General features: G+C 39.0%; 1 protein-coding gene across 7 annotated transcripts in view; it reads left to right on the top strand.

Moving 5' to 3' along the window:
• The window catches only part of zmym2 (zinc finger, MYM-type 2), a 142,377-nt gene that overhangs the window by 46,126 nt on the left and 75,919 nt on the right, over positions 1-20,332 (top strand). For 6 of the 7 annotated variants that reach the window (XM_069891338.1, XM_069891339.1, XM_069891340.1 and 3 more), the window contains 4 exons: positions 3,937-4,022; positions 7,099-7,183; positions 7,757-8,045; positions 19,864-20,044. In XM_069891338.1, coding sequence (XP_069747439.1) covers positions 3,937-4,022; positions 7,099-7,183; positions 7,757-8,045; positions 19,864-20,044 — 641 coding nt within the window. The remainder of the gene's footprint in view (positions 1-3,936; positions 4,023-7,098; positions 7,184-7,756; positions 8,046-19,863; positions 20,045-20,332) is intronic. The other variant, XM_069891341.1, reaches the window with a different exon arrangement.

Consider the following 20,332-nt stretch of genomic DNA (forward strand, 5'->3'; position numbering starts at 1 on the left):
ACAGCGCGAGTCGGGCGAGCGAGAGACCGACAGCGCGAGTCGGGCGAGCGAGAGACCGACAGCGCGAGTCGGGCGAGCGAGAGACCGACAGCGCGAGTCGGGCGAGCGAGAGACCGACAGCGCGAGTCGGGCGAGTGAGAGACCGACAGCATGCATCAGGCAGGTGAGGGCAAGAGATCGGCAGCGCGAGTCGGGCGGGCGATGGGGGAGACCAGCAGCGCGAGTCGGGCGGGCGATGGGGGAGACCAGCAGCGCGAGTCGGGCGGGCGATGGGGGAGACCAGCAGCGCGAGTCGGGCGGGCGAGGGGAGACGGCAGCAAGACTGGAAGGGGGTGGGGGTGGATATGGCAGCACATTTCGGGTGGGTTTAAATCTGGCTTTCCGAAATCTGAAAAAATCCGAAATTTGGAACACACTGTCCCCCAAGGGTTCCGGAAAAAGGATTGTGTACCTGTACCAGAAATTGCTACTAAGACAAAACCTATTAATTCCTTTTACAATAGACAATTTATTTTTTAAAGAATGGGCTAGAAAAGGAATTAAAAGAATAAAAGACTGCTTTTTGAGAAATAATTTATTAACATTTGAGCAGTTAAAAGACAAATACAGAATATCACATAGTACAATATTTTCATACTATCAGTTGAAAACTTATTTAAAAGAAAAATTGGGAACTATCTTAAGATTACCTGAGAATAGCTGCTATGAATACAGACACAGCAATAGTTAAAAAAAATCACAAATATGTACAGAAAATTACAATACAAGGAAAATGATGAAGCAATGTACAAACCTAAAGGTTAGAAAAAAGGTTTAAAAATACGAATAAAGAACGAAACGTGGGAGGAACTAATCACAGGAACCATAAATACTTGGTTTCGTATGATACAATACAATTGGCTACATAGATTAATATGTGACACCACAAAAGTTAAAAGAATGGAATCCAACATGTCGGACAGATGTTTCCGTGGTAAACAAGAAATTGGAACAATATTACACGCAATTTGGACATGTGCAAAAGTGAAAACTTTTTGGGAGGATTTAAACTTAATATTAAATAGAATTACAAAAAATAAGATACCAAAAGATCCAGAAATCTTCCTGTTAAACAAAATAAAAGACAAAGAATTAAGCCTAAAATTAGACAGGTTTCAAAAAAGATTTATTATGATTGCGCTCGCAGCAGCAAAGAAATGCATAATGATAACTTGGAAAACGGAGCCAACCTTAAAAATTCAACCATGGTACATAGAAATGAACAAATGTATTCCATTAGAAAAAAATGACCTACAATCTGAAAGACAAATATACTTTATGTGAACAAGTTTGGAAACCATACACAGAGTATACTAGAAACCACTGATTTCAGATTTCCATCTCTTAAAATGATAAGCTACAATTATGAAAATAGTTAAATATGGAATTTAGGACGACAATTTTTTTTTTCTTTCTGTTTTATATTCTTTTATTGTTTATTTTTCTTTCTTTTATTCTTTAGGTTATAGGGGTGGGGGAAGGGGGAAAAAGTCACCATGTATATTTTAATGATGAATGTTTGTATATATTGTTATTGAAATAGTTCACAGTGAAGTATTAAATAAAAAAAAGAGTACAGATCTGTCATTTTGAATGATGCAACAGGTAATAAATAGGAGGAAGTTTCTTTGGTCTTGTTTAACCTAAAGTTCTAAAAACTGATAAGATACAAAGTCAATCTTGATGGAAAGTCAATCTTGAACCCTCCTGGGGCTGGAAGCATGGTGCAGAATGATAAATTATTGACTTGTGATTGAATTCTAAACTCCCAGTGATTAAATTCTAGCCACTAAAATTAAAACATAAAAGTGCAATGCACAAAATTGCTGGAGAAACTCAGTAGGTCACATAGCATCTATAGGAAAATGGGTAAAATGGCCTGAATAAAAAGGTGGCGAGAGGTGGGGGGGACAGAAGAAGAGGAAAGAAGGGGCACAAGCTACCAGGTAAGAGGCAATAGGTGGATAAAAGTGTGAAGGTAGAAGAAGCAGAGAAATGAAGAGGGGAGTTAGTGGATGGTTAAGAAGGGTAGCTCTTTGATAGGAGATGGAAAGGAAGGAGATGAGGGTTAAGGAAATAGAGAGATTGATGGAGGAGGTTAATGGAAATTGGAGAAGTAAGTGCTTGCTTGTTCCTGTGAGGTCTACTTTTGGAATTTGATATCATGGGCCAGGTAACATTCTTTTCCTGAGTGCATTGGTGAACCATTGATTCTTTTAGCATTAGTCTGGTTTTTTTGATGGTTATCTTTCCTGCTGTTGGTTGAAAAATATCCATATTTAATTTGCAGCCATCGCAGAGACAGTCATCCAGGTCATCAACTTGGTAAAGACACACTTTGGTCTGCCAGAAACTTTCTGGCCTTTCAACATTCCGAGATGTCAATGAGGGAATGCTGCTGGTTGGCTCATGCTAAGGGGCACTCTGATACCAATGCAAGGGTGTGGTGAGGAAATTCCACAGTCTAGAGCACCCATTTTCAACAAGGCCCTGTGGCTCCTTCCTGAGGAAAGCACATTTAAAGGGATTGGGGGGGACATGGAGTGAAATCATAAAATTTGTTTTTATGTAGTTGTTAGAAGTATGGACTAAAATTGTCTGCTTCTTAGGAAGAGGAACAGAGTCTTAAGGGGGCAATAGCCAAAAAAAACAATGGGAGTAGTTGGTCTGGAGCCCTTCTGTTATTGGGCATAAAGGGCTGTAACCAAGGGTAAGTTCCTCAACCAGAGGGGCAGAATAGCTTTAAGGCGCCACAGTGGTGCTGAATAAAGAATGAATGCAACATGTACAGTGATGGAAATGTATGGATGTGACATCAAAGCATGTGAAAAGCCTTTATATGGTTTTCCTTTTTGTAAATAATTGTTATATTTGTTTGGAAAAAAATATTTAATTTAAGATGGAATTTGAAAAGGCATTTTCCGAGCTGCTCACTCGATCACAAGATGCACCTCCCACTGACTCTAAACCTGTTGCAGTATTATCAGAAGTAACTTATTCCATCTAATCTGAATGCCTAGTAAATGTTTTCATTGTTCATATTTAGGAATTTAGGCATTGATGACAAAGCCAGCATTTATTCTCCATTCCTAATTGCCCCTGAGAAGGTGATAGTAAGCTCCTGCTGAAGATGCTCCTCACATGCTGTTGGACAGGATTTCCTGGATTTGGTCTCAGTGAAAATGAAAGACTACATATTTTCAAATAAGAATGACATGCAACATTGATGATTGATTTTTTTTTGAACGTGGATTGAACTTTTTTTGATAACCCACGGGTGGTAATGTTCCCATGTAGCTGCTGCCCTCAAACTTTTGTCAGAGATCACAGATTTAGAATGTACTGGTCAGAGAAGTTTAGACAAGTAATTGCTGTGCATTTTGAAGATGTACATTGCAATCACTGTGTATTAAAAATGGCTGCAATATATTGCAGTGAATTAGAGGCCCCTCTATAACAAAACCTCTGGCCCAGTTATTCAACACTTCAGAATAGCTCAGGATATTAGAAATGGTAATTGTAAAAATTTAGATCAAACAGTTAAATTAAAATTCATTTTTAATTTCATGCCAGAAGTCTTCATCTCAATAGGGCAATCTGCCATGAAATCAAAATTAAGGTGAACACCATTTATTTAAGGATGCACGTTTTGGCTATTTAAACTTGACGTGTATTTTCGTATTGAGACATTGATAAATTTGTGATCACTCATAACTAGATTATTATGATGACTTAGCTGGTCATAACAGTATTAATAAATGTTTCAATTTGATGGTCATATAAGTGTACAGCTCCCCACACCTCCCCACACAATTATGTTAAATAAATCTCCAGTGATGTTCCTCCTGATGTTCCAATTGAAATGCATTTTTTGATACTTGTTTTGGGATTTTCCAGGTGACGTGCAAAATACTTTCCCCAAGACTTCTACCCGATCTCAGGAAATGACTGAAGATTCTGAAAGGAAAAGGAACAGTCTTAAGGTACTTGTGAAGCTCTGCTTTTTGGACTGTTAAATTTTCAATTTATGAAATGTGAATGTCATTGGGTGAGCTGGCATTTATTACCCCATTTTAGAGAAAATTTAGTCTGTGGATATAAATGCCAGAGTGGGAAAAGCTGGCAAATATTCAGGAAATACTCTAGTGACTCCCAATAGTTTCCTCGTCACTCTTACTGTGACTATTTTTGATTCCAGGTCCTTTTAAGTACTTTCTTTAAATTCCCTTGATGTGATGAAATTCAAATATGTATGCAGATTAGTCCAGGTCTCTGGACATAACTGCTCCAACTTAACCAAAGACCATTGACCAGAGACATAAGAGCACAATTAAGCCATCTATTTAGCTTTGCCATTTAAATCAGGGCTGTGTGGCGATGCACATGCTTGTAGTGGCGAACCAGCCCCGGTTGTCATGTGCGGTTGTCAGGGCAGCCGTGGCAAGGATGACGTCGCAGGACCGTCTCTTCCGGTCCAGACTGGAAGGTCGCGTACGTACTTTCTTCATCGGGATGCTAGGGGCGGGACCTAGATCGGGCTTAAAGGCTGCAGCACAATCTTCAAAATAAAGCAGTTGTGATATTAGAGGGAAAGTCACAGCCTGTTGTCTCAGTCTCTTTACTGCACTTGCCACATTGAAGTCTCGACACAATGGACAAACGGTTGTAGGTGCCATTGCGTTGAAGCTGCCGACTTTCTGGACGAACAGGCCCTGCACTTGGTTCGGCCAAGATCAAACGGATAACCTCTGATTTGACGAGATATTTCTATGTTGTCTGCTCGCTTGACCAGGAAGCCGCCTCATGAGTTGACCTCATTCAGGTGCCGCTGAAGGAAGGTAAATACATGGCTCTGAAAAACCTCTTCATTAGCACGTATGACCTCTCATGACGCGAGTGAGCAGCCAGGCTCCTGCACTTCGATGGCCTAGGTGATAAGACCCCCTCTGCCCTCATGGACAAGATGCTCATGCTAGCAGAAGGGCACAAGCTCTGCCTCTTATTCCAGCAGGCGTTCCTTGAGCAGATGTCCTCGGACATCAGGCTCCTCTTGGCCGACGTGGACTTCAGTGACCTGCGCAAGGTTGAGGCGCTTGCAGATGTTCTCTACTGTTTGAAATGCGAAGCCATAGACTCCGTCAACCGTGTCTCGCAGCCACCACTGAGGACAATGTCCAAATCTAGTCTACCACGTGAGCAAGCCCCACCAGAGGATGGAGAGGTCCAATCCCAAATGGTGTTTCTATCACTAACGTTGGGGTTGCATCCGCCCACAGATGCCGCCAGCCATGTTCATTCCCAGGAAACAATGTAGCCAGCCACCGTTAGTGGCTGCAGTGGTTGACCAACCAAATAACTTTCTCCACGTTGGGAAAGCATCTCAGGCTGCTGGTTCCTCATGGAAACGGGGGTGGAGATTACAGTCATACCCTCTAAGGCACTCAAGACAAGCACGAGATCACACAGTCCTTCCCTTTCGGCTGCCAATAACAACGCCATACAAACTTTTGGAAAAAGGCAGATTCCTGTACGTTTCGGCAACAGCGCATTCCAATGGTTCTTCACCCTTGCATTGGTGGAGGTCCAAAATCTGCTCGGCACGGATTTCATTTGGGCCCACTCCCTACTTGTTGACCTCCAGGATAGATGGCTAGTCCAAGCTGACTTTCCACACGGTGCCCCTCAGCAGGTCCAACAAAACTTCCACCCAGGTCGCTTCCGTGGAGACGAAACATAGCCAGTACAGCCAACTCCTTGCAGACTTTCCCTCCATTCTACGCCCACAGCTCAAGGCAGCCATGCCCAAACATGTTGTTCAAAACCATATTGCTACCACTGGCCCTCCATTTGCATTCATGTGCCTGCTGCCTGGCCCCAGACAAACTCAACCTCGCCAAGGAAGAGTTCAGGTGCATGAAAGAGCTGGGCATCGTCCGTCGTTCCGATAGTCCATGGGCCTCACCCCTCCACTTGGTGCCTAAGTTCAATGGCAGCTGGAGGCCCTGTGGCGAATACAGACGTCTCAACAATGCAGCGACACCAGACGGCTACCAAATCCCCTATATCCAGGATTTCGCAGCAAATCTTCACGGCGCAAAGCTTTTCTCCAAAGACAACCTAATTGGGGATACCATCAGATCCCCATATACCCAGATGATGTCCAAAAGGCCACTATCATCACTCCGTTCTGCCTGTTTGTGTTCCTACTCATGCCATTTGGTTTGAAAAATGCAGCACAGGCCTTTCAGCGCTTCATGGACGCGATCGGCAGAGAGTTGCCTTTCGTCTTCATCTACCTTAACAACATCCTGGTAACTAGCAGCTCACTTGCAGAGCATATGAAAGACCTCTGCCAGCTGTTCACTCGCCTTGCACAGTTCGGCCTCACCGTTAACTCAGAGAAGTGCCAGTCGGCCTCACAGAAATAGACTTTCTGGGCCACAATATCACCCCAGGTGGCGCCACCCCAATCATCTTGCAGCATTTCAAATGGACTTTACTTTGCTATTTCCAAGATATGGGTGTTCATACCAGCCTTTACATGGCTTTAACAAGGCAAGCTCTAGGCTCAATGGCAATGAGGTCCAAAATCAGCCTCTGATGCTTTGCATAATATATTCCTTTTGTTAGCCTCCCTTCTTCAGTCCCACTTCTCTTGGTCTCCCTACCTCTGTTCTCCTATCCCTTTTGGTTCACATAAGCTCCTCCCTTTTGCTCGCTCCCTTCAATTATGAGCTAAGAGGCAGTAGTAATAAATACATGGAGTGCAGTAATATTCTCATGATGTGAAAATATTACTTTGGTTTTAGATTTTCGTTAGCATGCAGTGCATAAACATTTGAATGCTGTTAATTTTTAAGTAATATTTTCACTGACATCTCAACAGCAGCATTTTTGGTTAAGTTGGATAATCGAACATCAGTGGACACAAGTTAAGCTTTTGATAATTCACCACAGATGTCCTTTGCTTTATTTTATCCCCAAATTTTTTACAGAGTGCAAAATATTGTACGTCTTCAAATAATAAATGACTGATGAATAACAGTTAATATTTTTTAGGTAAACAATGGAACCTGTGAAGATATAACCGTGAATGATATAAGAATTAGTGAAGTTTATGGATCTTCAAGCCATCCTGTTAACGGTATATAATACTGAATTATTTACCTTTTCTTTATTCAATATACAGCGACAAACCAACTGCACTTAAGTTTGTGAAGAAGAATTTCTGATTTTTACTATAATTATGGAGATCAAATTTTTAGAAGAAATGTATGCTTTCTACATTTTTAAAATTATTGAATGCAAGCTGTGTTTACATCTGGGTTTGCACAATTTATGATAACTTTAAAAATACATTTTACATGTGAAATATTGTTATGTTAATATATTTAAAAAGATAAATAAAATTACAATAGGAAAGAATCTACCATTATAGCTCTGGAAGGGATTGATCTAAAAGAAAAACTGAGCTAAGGTAGTGTTGTTGAACAGAAGTCGATGCATACTAATAGTTCTAAATGTTTTTTTGAATATACCTAAATAGTTTATTTAAAAAGTAAAATAAAATAAAATAAATTATTTAGTACATTTTTGAATTTTGATGGAAAATATTTACAGATTTAATGTCATTTGATGAATTGCTAAATTTTGTATTTTAAATTTAAATGCAAATTGTAGCTCTAACAGTTAACAAATATGAATGCTTTATTTCAAGATTCATGGTTATCACTGCCATCCACATTGCCTACAAATCGTAAACTGAATGTTTCAGATTCTGTTATGCCTATGGCGCCACTTTCAAAACCAGTCTTCCAGTCCACTGGACTTCAGCAACAGCCTAAGCCATCTGTCAAAGTCATTTGTGCTCACTGCAAAAAGCCATTACAGAAAGGTCAAACAGCATACCAGAGAAAAGGATCATCTTACCTCTTCTGCTCTACTACTTGCTTATCATCATTTTCTCATAAACCAGCTCCAAAAAAACTCTGTACTACGTGCAAAAAGTAAGAAATTCTTTTCTATGTTACATATCTTAGTGATGGTTATTAATGTAGAATTAATGATTGTAGAAGGAATTGTGCATGTTTTATACTTGCAACATATCACTTTGCAATATTGTGATAATAGTACCAGAATATTTATCAGACTGCTGTACCAAGGCATCATACAAATTGCCTGGGAAGACATTCCTTGTTTTTTGTCTTCAACTTAAATAAAACTGTGCTGCAAGATGCAGCAGTTTAAAATAATAATGGACAGCATGGTTTCTGGGATGTTGATGAACGACAGAGCTGATTAGTAAATCAACTTTATATAAAGTGATTTTTAAGGACTATATAGAAACAGAAATACAAGTGAAGTCAACAGTAATTCAGACACATTGCATATGGAAAGAAAATAGAGAGGAAAAAAAATTGGAATAAAAGTAAAAGGAATATTCAAATAAATTAAATCTCCAAGAACAATACCTTTCTCGCAGAAAATACTATGAATAATGTTAATTATTTCTTTCTGGGTCAAAGTAGGTGAATGGCATTCTGGAAGAACATGTCTTCCAATTAGTGTTCTACTGGCAATAACATTTTATAGTGAGATTGCAGAAATCTCTTGGGTCTCTAAGCAAGCTACTATTTTTATCATGTAGATCATAGTTGCTAATGGATGTTTGCAATGCACAGATCTCTTCATCATAAGTTGCTTCACACATCAATAGCAATGTATCCATTAAGCTTGCAAACATCTTAGCAAAAAAATCTGAGTCCAGTTAGTTAGGAGATACATCACATGAAATTTCATTTTAGTAAATGGTTAATAAATACATTTGATTACCCAGCTAAATTTGAAGCAGTTTTGACAATGATAATGCTTTGATGGAATGTGAAATTGATGCATTTCTCAAAGAATATTTTGTTGAAAAATTTTAATTGATAGAGAAAATGTAAGTTTCATTGTTGAATTTCCAATAGTGTTGCATGCCGTCTTGTCTGTGTATTGTCCCACAGTAGTGGGCATAATATTGTTCCCTAAGGTAAAAAAAAATCTATTCATTTTAGACCAAGGATTCACTTTATTTTTGGGAACTATTCAGTCTGATATTGTTTGAAAGGGAATCTTTGCCTGAAACTTGTTATTCATTTATAATAACATGAAATTCTACACCCTGACATGCTATTTTTAACATTAGCATGTCTCTCATGGTGGTGCTCTTAGTGAGTCAGAATACAGCACGATAAAAGGCCCTTCTGGTCCATGAGTCTGCAGCGCCCAATTACACCCAAGTGACCAATTAACCTACTAACCCATTTGATTTTGGAATGTGGGAGGAAACTGGAGCACCTGGAGGAAACTCATAATGTTACAGGGAGAACATACAAACGCCCTACAGACAGTGCCAGATTTGTAACTGAGTTGCTGGTGCTGTAAGAGCATTGCATTAACTGCGATGCTCTTTGTTTTGCACAGAAGTTGGTGCTAAACAATACAATACACAATGGCTCATCTGGATGGCTGATGTAACATGGAATATTACAGCACAGTATGACAATGTTGCTGACCTATATTAACCTACTAAATCTAAACCTTCCCTAACTCGCACCCATAACCCTCTGTAATTTTTGCATCCATGCACCTGTCTAAGAGTCTTTTAAATGTCATGACATCTCCCCTGAATGTTCCTTTCCTTCACTTTGTACAGATGTTTCCCGCTGTCACCCTGGGGGTAAAAAGATGGTGGCGTCCACCCTATCTATGCCTCTCATAATCTCCATTAAGTCACCTCTCATCCTTCTCTCCAAAGAGGAAATCCCTAGCTCTATTAACTTTGCCTCACAAGACACGTTCTCCAATCCAGGCGACATCCTGGTAAATCTATGCACCCTCTTCAAAGCTTCCTTATCTTTCCTCTAATGGGGAGACCACAACTGAAGACAATATTCCAAATTGGTCAAAGCAGAGTTTTATAGAGCTGCAACATTACCTCACGGCTCTAGAACTCAATCCCCCCAACAGGCCAGCATATCATAATCTTTTGTAACTACTCCATCAACCTCTGCGGCAACCTTGAGATGTATGGATTTGGATCCCAATGGCCCTCTATTCTTTCACCCTGTTAATAATCCTGCCATTAACCATGTACTCTGCCTGATGTTAAGTTCATTTTCATTGTGTGGCTCTTCAAAAGGCTTTCATATTTTTTGGTTCATAATTCTGATATTGAAAATTTTGTTTCTAAAGGAAATCTTCAGGTTGATGATTATTATTTTCTTTTGTATTTTACCCTTTTGTAAGCCTCTTTTATTTAGTGGGATTAGGAATTGTGGAGAAACTGGAGATGGTGATAAGTACCAAATTAAGGTTTGGAAATTTTGACAATAGGAATTAAGAGTTGATATACTGGAGTACTAAAAGTAAAACAAAAGTCTTCAGATACTGTGAACGTAGTAAAAACACAAATGCTGGATGAACTCAGCAGGTCTCGCAGCATCCATAGGGTTAATTTACTGACATTTTGGGCCTGAGTTCTTCCTCTTGAAGTTCTAGTCTGCTTTTTATCAAAGTAACTAATTATTGAAGGGTCCTCTTATAATATAGGAAAGGTTGCATCTAATATATTGCAAAATCCACAAGCAAGTGATTATTTATGGATTTAATAAAGTTGGTTGAGGGTGAAGTATTGGCTGTTGTGCTGGAAGAAAGTAGTGTTGTTCACCTTAATAAAACATTCAGAGGTTGCACATTTATCAGAGGGCTAACCTTAGTTTGACATGTCATCTGAATCTACTGCTTGAGTGTGTATTTATTTAGATTTCTACTTGCCTTAAGGATAGGATTCAAACCTCCATCCTTCTGACTTAGAAGTAGAATTGTCATCACTTAACTAAGGCTGAAATCTTGTGCAGGCACTGAAGTATTGAGGTTTATTTCTTCCAGGGTAGTTGGGACCTGTTCTGAAGGGATGGTTTGCATCTGAACTGGAGGAGTGGCAGAGCAGGTAGAGGAGTGGAGGAGAGAAAAGATGATGTGAAAATTGCATATAACATTGGAAGTCAATGGGTGGTACGTGGTGGAAGTGTTCTCAGGTACATCTATTTCAATGCAGGGATATTGTTGGAAAGGCAGATGAGCTTAGATCATGGATTGGCATGTGAAATTAAGACATTGTGGCCATTAGTGAAACTTGTTTGCAGGAGGGGCAGGACAAGCCCCTTAATATCCAGGCTTCCATTGCTTCAGATGCAATAGGATGGGGGGATGAACGTGTGAAGAGTGGCATTGCTCATCAGGGAAAATATCACAGCTATACTCAGACAGGACAGACGATAGGACTCATCTACTGAGGCTATATGGGTGGAGCTGAGGAATGGGAAAAGTATGACCATGCACATAGGGTTTTATTATCATCAACAAGAATTGAAGGAGCAAATCTGTAGTGAGATAGCAGACAGCTGTAGGAAACATAAGGTTGTGATGGTAGGAGATTTTAACTTTCCACATATTGACTGGGATACCCATACTATAAAAGGGCTGAATGGCTTAGAGTTGTCAAATGTGTTAAAGAAAGTTTGTGTGTGTGTGTGTGTGTGTGTGTGTAGAGGTACCAACTAGAGAGAGTGCAATAGTAGATCTAAGGGAATGAGACAGGACAGGTGACAGCAGTACATGTAGGGAAACATTTTGGGTCCAGTGATCAAAATGCTATTAGTTTCAAGTTTTTGTGGAGAAAGATTGGTCTGGTCCCTGGACCTTGGGTTGAGATTCTAAATTGCAGAAAGGCCAATTTTGAAGAAATGAGAAAGGATCTGGAATGTGTTTGTTTTAGGGCAATGGTGTGTTAGGTAAGTAGAAGATGTTCAAAGGTGAAATTTTGGGATGTTAAATTTTGCATGTTAAATGTAAAATTAGCAGGCATGGGGAACCTTGGTTTTTGAGGGATATTGGAAATCTGGTTCGGAAGAAGAGAGAGGTGCATAACATGTATAGGGAATGCAGAGCAACTGGGGTACTTGAGGAGTACAAGTTCAGAGTGGTCGGCTATGTATAAAACCAGAAAAGATAGAGTTCTTAAATGTTTTTATTTTGCATCAGTATTTACTCATCAAACTGGCACAGAATCTAGGGAAGTAAGGAAAACAAGCAGTGAGGTCATGAAATTTATATACTTTAAAGAGGAGGAGTTCCTTGCTGTCTTAAAGCAAATAAAGGTGGATAAATCCCCAGGGCCTGACAAGATATTCCCTTGGTCCTTGTAGGAGGCTAGTGTAAAAATTGCAGAGACTCTGGCAAAATATTTTAAATGTCCTTCTCCATAGGTGAGGTGCCAGAGAATTGGAGGGTAGCTTATGTTATTACAATGCTTAAACATGCTCCAAAAGTAACCCAGAAATTTCTAGGCCAATGAGCTTGATGTCAGTAGTTAATTATTGGAATATGTTCAAAGAGATCAGCTGCACAAATATTTGAATAGTCAGGGACTGATTATGGAAAGTCCACATGACTTTGTGAGTGGTATGTAATGTTTAACCTATCTTGTAGAGTTTTTCAAGGAGGTTACCAGGAAAGGTGCTGAAGGAAAGGCTGTGGATATTGTCTACATGGACTTTAGTAAGGCCTTTGACAAGGTCCCAGATAGGAGTACTCTGTATTCATGATGAGGTAGTAAACTGGATTCGACAAGCAATGCAGGAGAAGCCAGAGAATAGTGCTGGATGATTGCTTCTCAGTCTGGAGGCCTGTGACTAGTAGTGTGCTTTAGGGATCGGTGCTGTGACCATTGTTGTTTATCATCTATATCAATGATCTGGATGATAATGTGGTAAATTGGATCAGCAAGTTTGCAGATGACACAAAGATTAGAAGTGTTGTGGACAATGAGGAAGGTTTTCAAAGCTTGAGGAGGGATTTGGGTCAGCTGGAAAAATGGGGTGACAAATGGCAGATGGAATTTAATGCATACAAGTGTGAGGTGTTGCATTTTGGAAGTATAGACCAAGGTAAGGCGTACAAGGTTAATGGTACGGCACTGAGGAGTGTAGTGGAACAGAGGGATGTGGGAATACAGATACATATTTCCTTGAAAGTAGCATCACAGATGTATAGGGTTGTAAAGAGAGCTTATGGCATATTGACCATAAATTGAAATATTGAGTTATAGGAGTTGGGATGTTATGGTAAAGTTGGCCAGATTTGAAGTATTATGTGCAATTGTGGTCACCTAACTACAGGAAGGATATCAATAAGATAGAGAGAGTGCAGAGAAGATTTACTAGGATGTTTTCAAAATTATGAGAGGTATAGACAGAGTAAATGCAGCTAGGCTTTGTCCACTGAGGTTAGGTGAGATACAAACCGGAGGGTGAAAGAGGTAAGGTTTAGAGGGAATAATAGAGGGAACTTCTTCACACAGAGAGTAGTGGAAATGTGGAACAAGTTGCCAGCTGAAGTGGTGAATGTGGCCTTAATTTTAACATCTAAGAAAAATTTGGGCAGATATATGGACTGGGTACACTGGGTTGGACTAGGCAGAATAATAGTTCGGCACCAACTAGAAGGGTCAAAGGACTTGTTTTCTGTGCTATAATGTTCTCTGATACAATTGTAGATGTTGTAAAGACACAAGGGGACATGCCAAACTTCCTTAGTCTTCTGAGTATATAGAAACATTGGTGCACTTTCTTGACCATCATGTCAACATGCTGTGGTGTTTGGGGATGTTTATTCTTAAAAAATTGATTCTTGACTTTAGTTCCATTAATATGGACAGGTGTGGTCTCTGCCACCTGTCCTGAAGTTGATGATTGTCTTATTAATCTTATTGACATTGTGTGTGGTTATGTTAGCAACATGGCACTCGACTTGCAGTCCCTTACGTGTGTTCTGTTTCATTGTTATTTGATAGCCAGCCCACTATTGTGGTGTCATTGGCAAATCTGAAGATGAAGTTGGAGTGATATTTTGTTCTGCAGTTGTGGGCCTAGATCCTGAAGTTTGGGAATGAGTTTGTTCAGGACAATAGTATCGAAGGCAATCTGTTGTAGTCCATGATATCTTGCATATGTGGAGAAATCAAAAGAGAAACATAACCACTTCTGTTAGCTCAGGGACAGCTGATAGGAGAAAGGTTATATTACTTTAAAGCAGGGTGGCCAACTATGGTCCATTTCCAATTTTTAAGTGGCCCAGGGTGAATTTTAAAAAGAAAATGGAATATGGCCCATTAGAGCATTGTCTATCTCAATAAATTGCACTGCATATACATTGCACCTCTTAGTTTCAACACTAGATGTCACTGCCACTAGAATGACTTGCAATGTCATTGATGAAAATGTTTAACTTTGTTTATTTAAAAAAAAAACATTTTCCTCAGTTGATTAACCTAAAACACAACCTAAAAGTTGGAAAATAGAAAGGGAGTGCTGAAAATTTCAGACATGGGAAAATGAATATTTTTTCACAGAAGTCAAGAGGACGTGTGTTTGTTTGATTTTCAAGAATCTTTACTTTAATAGGGCCATTTACATTGCATCATAATCATTAAGGTGGACACAATTATTCACAATTATTCACTGAGAGTTGTGGAGACTGCTTTGTCCCTTGATTTTTTTTCTCCTGTTCTCATTTTGCACCCAGCTTTTCATTTTGCACTGCTTTTTGAATGAGAGTTTGAGTTTTATTGTATTCATTTAAGTTAAAATGCTGACTGTAATGTGAGCATATCAATAAACTGCTGTTATGTCAACAATTAAACTGTTCAGTGATGTATCATTATTTTGATAGAAATGGTTTTTCGATGACACAGGTTTTCTGGACTAAAGACACAATTTTTCTTGCAGTGTAACTGGTTGAAAACAGCTGGGCTTAATATAGTTTGACCCGTGACTCCTTATATTTTTCTCTGTGTGGCCCACAACCAAAGCAGTTTGGCCATCCCTGCTTTAAAGTGTTACTCAAAAAAAGAGCTGTTCTTTGGCATTGCTTTGAATTTTATGTGGTATGAAATTACCGGTATTTAATTTTACATTTTAAAACACTTAAATCAAACTTATTTTTATATTTAAACTTCAAATTCACAAGCTCAGCAATTGATAATTTAAATTTGTAAAATTCTTCTCTAAAAAGCAGAATTACCTTTATAAAACTCCTAGAGCTCTGTTCTTTTAAAAGTCAAATATTTATTGATTGTTAAGGGAGCAGAGGTTACTCACATTTAATGCTGAGAGTGAATGTTTGACATAAAAGCAAATAATACTTCAATCAACAAAGAGAAGCTGAAGTGACTCAGCAGGTCAGACAGCATTCTCATAGAGAAATAGTCAACTTTTCAGCTTGTGACCCTTTTTTGTGACCAGTAATTATACTTACCGGTAACCTTTGTGATCAAAGGGAAACTGGAGGAACTGAGCAGGTAAGGCCTCATCCATGGAAAGAAATGGTCAGTTATTGTTTTGGGTTAGCACTGTGAATCAAGATTAAAGTGGGATGGATAGATATGTGTATAAAAGAGGGATAAAAGTAGTGTGGAAGGGCCATGAACTGATGGGTAATGGACAGAAGCATGTGGAAGAGATGGAGAGACAAGTAGGGGAAGTGAACACTGGGAGAGGGGAAAAGAAAAGTCAGGACTGGAGCAGGTAAAGGAAAGATAGAAAAAGTGGATCCAAATGGAGGGAGGAATTAATTAAAATTAAAATTGAATAATTCAATGTTCATGTCGTTTGGTTTAAAACTATCCAGGAATAATATGTTGCCTCACGCTAACAGCGGATGAGGCCGTGATTGATAATTCTCCTCGCACTTGTATGTACATGTTGCTTGCCTGCGGAGTCCCTCTAGTTTCAAATTGTTCATTAAATTCTATTTTTTGTGTTTCTCTAGTATACTTGAACTATATTTTGTGGGAAATGTTTGTCAGATTGACATAGCAACTTAACAAATCAGGGAGAAACACTACATTTATAAGAAAAACAGCAAAAGTGAAAACAAAATCCAATTTTATGTTCCTATTGCGTTTTAAACCATTTTGAGGAAAGTATGCTGTGATAGACAAGGTGAAAAATGATCTGTTAAGAAAGATATTTTGTAACAAGTAATTGATTTCTCTCTAAGTAAAAAGTAAAAAAACAGTATTGACAGCCACACGTTTACTTGGTTAGTTTCCTTGGAAGTAAACATGAGCATTTGTGAGATCGTGCATACAGTTTAATTATGAAACAGCATTGGAAAAAAAAACCTTTGTTAGAAATACCTTAAACAGATATATTCTATTTTCACTATTCCAATTAATCATAGTAAATCCAGTTTTTTTAAAAAAAAGTGTATTACCATTTAAACAAGAAACTTTGCGCAGACCATAAGACGTGGGAGCAGAAATAGGCTGTGCAGCCCATTGAGTCTGCCCTGCCATTTAATTGTGAGTTGATCCATTTTCCACTGCCCGGCCTTCTCCACATAACTGATGTCCTGGCTAATCAAGAACCCATCAATCTCTGCCTTGAATACACCTAATGACCTGGCCTCCACAACAGAGTGTGGCAACAAAATCCACAGAGTTACCACTCTCTGGCTGAAAAAATTCCTCCGCATCTCTGTCCTAAACAGACACCCTTCAATCCTAAAGTTGTGCCTTCTTGTCTTAAACTCTCCCACCAAGGGAAACAACTTTTCGATATCTACTCTGTCCACACCTTTCAACATTCAAAATGTTTCAATGAGATCCCTTGTCATTCTCTTAAATTCCAATGAATACAGGCCAAGAGCTGTCAATTTTTCCTAATATGATAACCCTTTCATTCCCAGAATCATCCTTGTGAACCTCCTCTGAATCCTTTCCAACATTAGCACATCCTTTCTTAAGTGAGGAACCCAAAACTGATCTCAATACTCCAAGTGAGGTCTCTTGTATTCTATTCTTCTTGAAATGAATGCCAGCATTGCATTTGCCTTCTTCAACACCCACTCAACATGCAAGTTTACCTTTAGGCTATCCTGCATGAGGATTCCCATGTTTTTTTGCATCTGCGTATTTTAAATTTTCTCCCCATTTTAAAAATCATTCTCCCATTTTTTTGTTTACCCAAGTGCAAGACTTGTACACTTTCTGTCATGATATTTTATATGCCCTTATCTGCCCATTCTCCTTATCTGATAAGTCCTTTTGCAGTCTCCTTGTTTTCTCATCACTGCCTGCTCCTTCACCTTCTTTCATATTATCTGCAAACTTGTCCACAAAGCCATTCATTCCATAATCCAAATATATACAACATAAAAACAAGCAGCCCCAACACTTTATGATGCCTGTGTAACACCATTAACAACTGGGAGCCAACCAAAATGTGATCCCTGCTCTGCTTCTTGCCAATCAGCCAAAGCTCTACCCACTCTATTATGTTCTCTGTTATACCATGGGCTCTTATCTTGTTAGGTAGCTCATGTGCAGCACCTTTTCAAAGGCCTTCTGAAAATCCAAATGCACAATGTCCACTGTATCTCCTTTATCTAGCTTGCTTGTCACCTCAAAGAATTCCAATAGGTTTTTCAAGCAAAGTTTTCCCTGAAGGAAATCATGCTCGCTTTGCTTTATCTTGTCATGTACCTCCAAGTGTTCCATAACCTCATCCTTGACAGTCAACTCCAACATCTTCTGAACCACTGACATCAGGCTAACCAGTATATAATTTCTGATACCTCCCTTCCTTCTTGTATAGTGGGGTGATGTTTGTGATTTTCCACTCCTCTGGGACCATACCAGACTATTGATTCCACAATCTCTTCTTCTTTCAGAACTTGAGGTTGCAATCCATCTGGTCTGGGAGACTTATCCACCCTGAGACCATTCAACTTTCTGAGCATCTTCTCCCTTGAAAACAGTAACTGCACTCACTTCCCTTCCCTGATGCCCTTCGTCATCTGGCACACTGCTCATGTTTTCCACAATGAAGACTGATGTAAAATACTCATTTACTTTCTCTCCCATCTCCTTATCTCTCATTATCTCTCCAGCGTCACTTTCTAATGGTCCTATATTTACTTTCCCTTACTCTATATGCTCGAAGAAGCTTTGTGTCTTCTTTCATATTATTTGCTAACCTACTTTCAGACTTCATATTTTCGTTCCTGATGATTGTTTTGGTTGCCTTCTGCAGATTTTTAAGAACTTCCCAATCCTCTATCTTCCTACTAATTTTGTTTCTTTGTATGCCCTCTCTTTTGCTTTTACATTGGCTTTGACTTCTCTTGTGAACCACAGTTGTAACATTTTTCCATTTGATTATTTCTCCTTTTTGGCATATATATATATATATATATATATCCTGCACCTACCTCATTTCTTGTTCTGCCATCTTCCCTACTAGTGTCCGCTTCCAATCTACTTTACACAGTTCCTTTCTCATGCCACTAATTTTCTTTACTCCGCTGAAATATCTGATTTTAGTTTCTCCTTGTAAAATATTAAATTGAACTCAATCATATTATGATCATTGCCCCCTAATAGATTATTTGCTTGAAGATATCCAATCGCATCTGGTGCATTACACAACACCCAATCCAATACAGCCGATCCCTTAGTGGGCTCATCAACAAGCTATGATTGTAATTCAATAGACAAAAGAGCTGGGGAAACTCAGCAAATCACACAGCATTCTTTTATGTAGCAAAGATATGTAACCAACATTTTGGGCCTGAGCCTTTTGTCAACGCACAAGCAAAAAGCAGGCTGGTGCCTGAGTAAAATTGTAGGGGGAGACCCACTGGCAAGAAGCCACAAAGGGGCACAGCTGGGAGGGCAGAAGAGGAAAAAAAGCTGGGAAGTGATAGGGGGAGGGGATAGCTCTCCGAATGGAGAGGGAAGGGGGCTGGGAGCTGGATGAAAGAGAGAGAGAAAGGGGAGGGGTCCAATGGAAACCGGCGATGCTGACATCAATGCCATCTGGTTGGAGAGTGCCCAAATGGAACAGTAGGGGTTAGAGGGAGTAAAATATGAAAGTCTGCAGATATCATAATTGAAGTGAAAAACATGCTGGAACAACTGGGTCAAACAGTGTACTTTATGTAGCAAAGATACATAACCAACATTTCAGGCTTGAGGCCTTAAGGCGTCAAGGAACATTAGGTGTTGTTCTCCAACCTGTGCATGTTGATGATGCATTTAGAAAACTGGCCCGAATAGCATTTTTTTTCACAAAAGCAGATTCCAATATTGGTGTATTTCTCTTTAAAATGATACAATAATTTTTCAAATGATTATGTTATGAGAACAAAGGATATAATGTAAGGAAAAGAAGCTGCCCACTTAAGACTGATAATGGCAAGGACTTTCTGAGAATTATGAGATTGGAGTTGTCCATTCCAGTGAGTTTTGACAGCTGAATGGTTATATGTATTCAAGTCTTTGTCTGCTCTTATTTCTTATGTTCCGATAATCTGTGAAACTAAATAGAAAATATGGAAACATTTAGAAGCTGGAGGGATTCAGTGGATCAAATGGCTTCCTGGGGTGGAAATGATCAATTCATGTTTCAGTTTGGGACCTTTTATTGAGACTGCCTTGCTAGAGGGTCCTGACCATGAACATTAACTATTTTGACCTTGAAAGATGCCTGACACAAATGAGTTCCCCCAGTTTCTCATTGTTTGCTCAAGATTCCCCAGCATCTACAGTTTTTGTGTTTCCTAATTGAAAATTAATTGGATAGATTTGTAGCAAATGAGGGGCAGTGTGTTTTCCCCCTTGCCCTTTTGTGGAACCATATCCTGTGTTCATTTCAAAATTGTCACTTTTTAAAAAATGATTCACATATTTATGTGATTTGTTATCCTATTTTACAGAGAGATAACTAATACGAAGGGAACAATTGTTGCACAAGTAGATTCCAGTGAAACATTCCAGGAATTTTGTAGTACATCCTGCTTATCTTTTTATGAAGAAAGACAAAAAACTCCTGCACATACAAGTCACGTCACCCAAGGAAATTTTGGGAGATGTACCATTTGTGGAAAAATGACTGAGGTATACTTTGTGACTTTTTTCAATCAATATTCTTAAAGTAGCATGTATCAAGTTGTTTGACATAGATTTAAAGTCATTACCTGACTCGAATCTTTACTCACATAAAGATATATAGACTATTCATCCAAACCAATCTACCATATTAATCTTTCATTTGAGCCTCATCTTTTTTTTTCCAATACTGCATGTATGCTTATATAATCTACCATTAAATACATCCATATAGTGGCATGTTCCATGTTCTCACTATTCAAGCATGAAGAATTTGGTTTGAATTATTGTGAATAT

This window comes from Narcine bancroftii, chromosome 7, assembly GCF_036971445.1.
Source record: "Narcine bancroftii isolate sNarBan1 chromosome 7, sNarBan1.hap1, whole genome shotgun sequence".
In the NCBI taxonomy this organism is placed as follows: Eukaryota; Metazoa; Chordata; class Chondrichthyes; order Torpediniformes; family Narcinidae; genus Narcine; species Narcine bancroftii.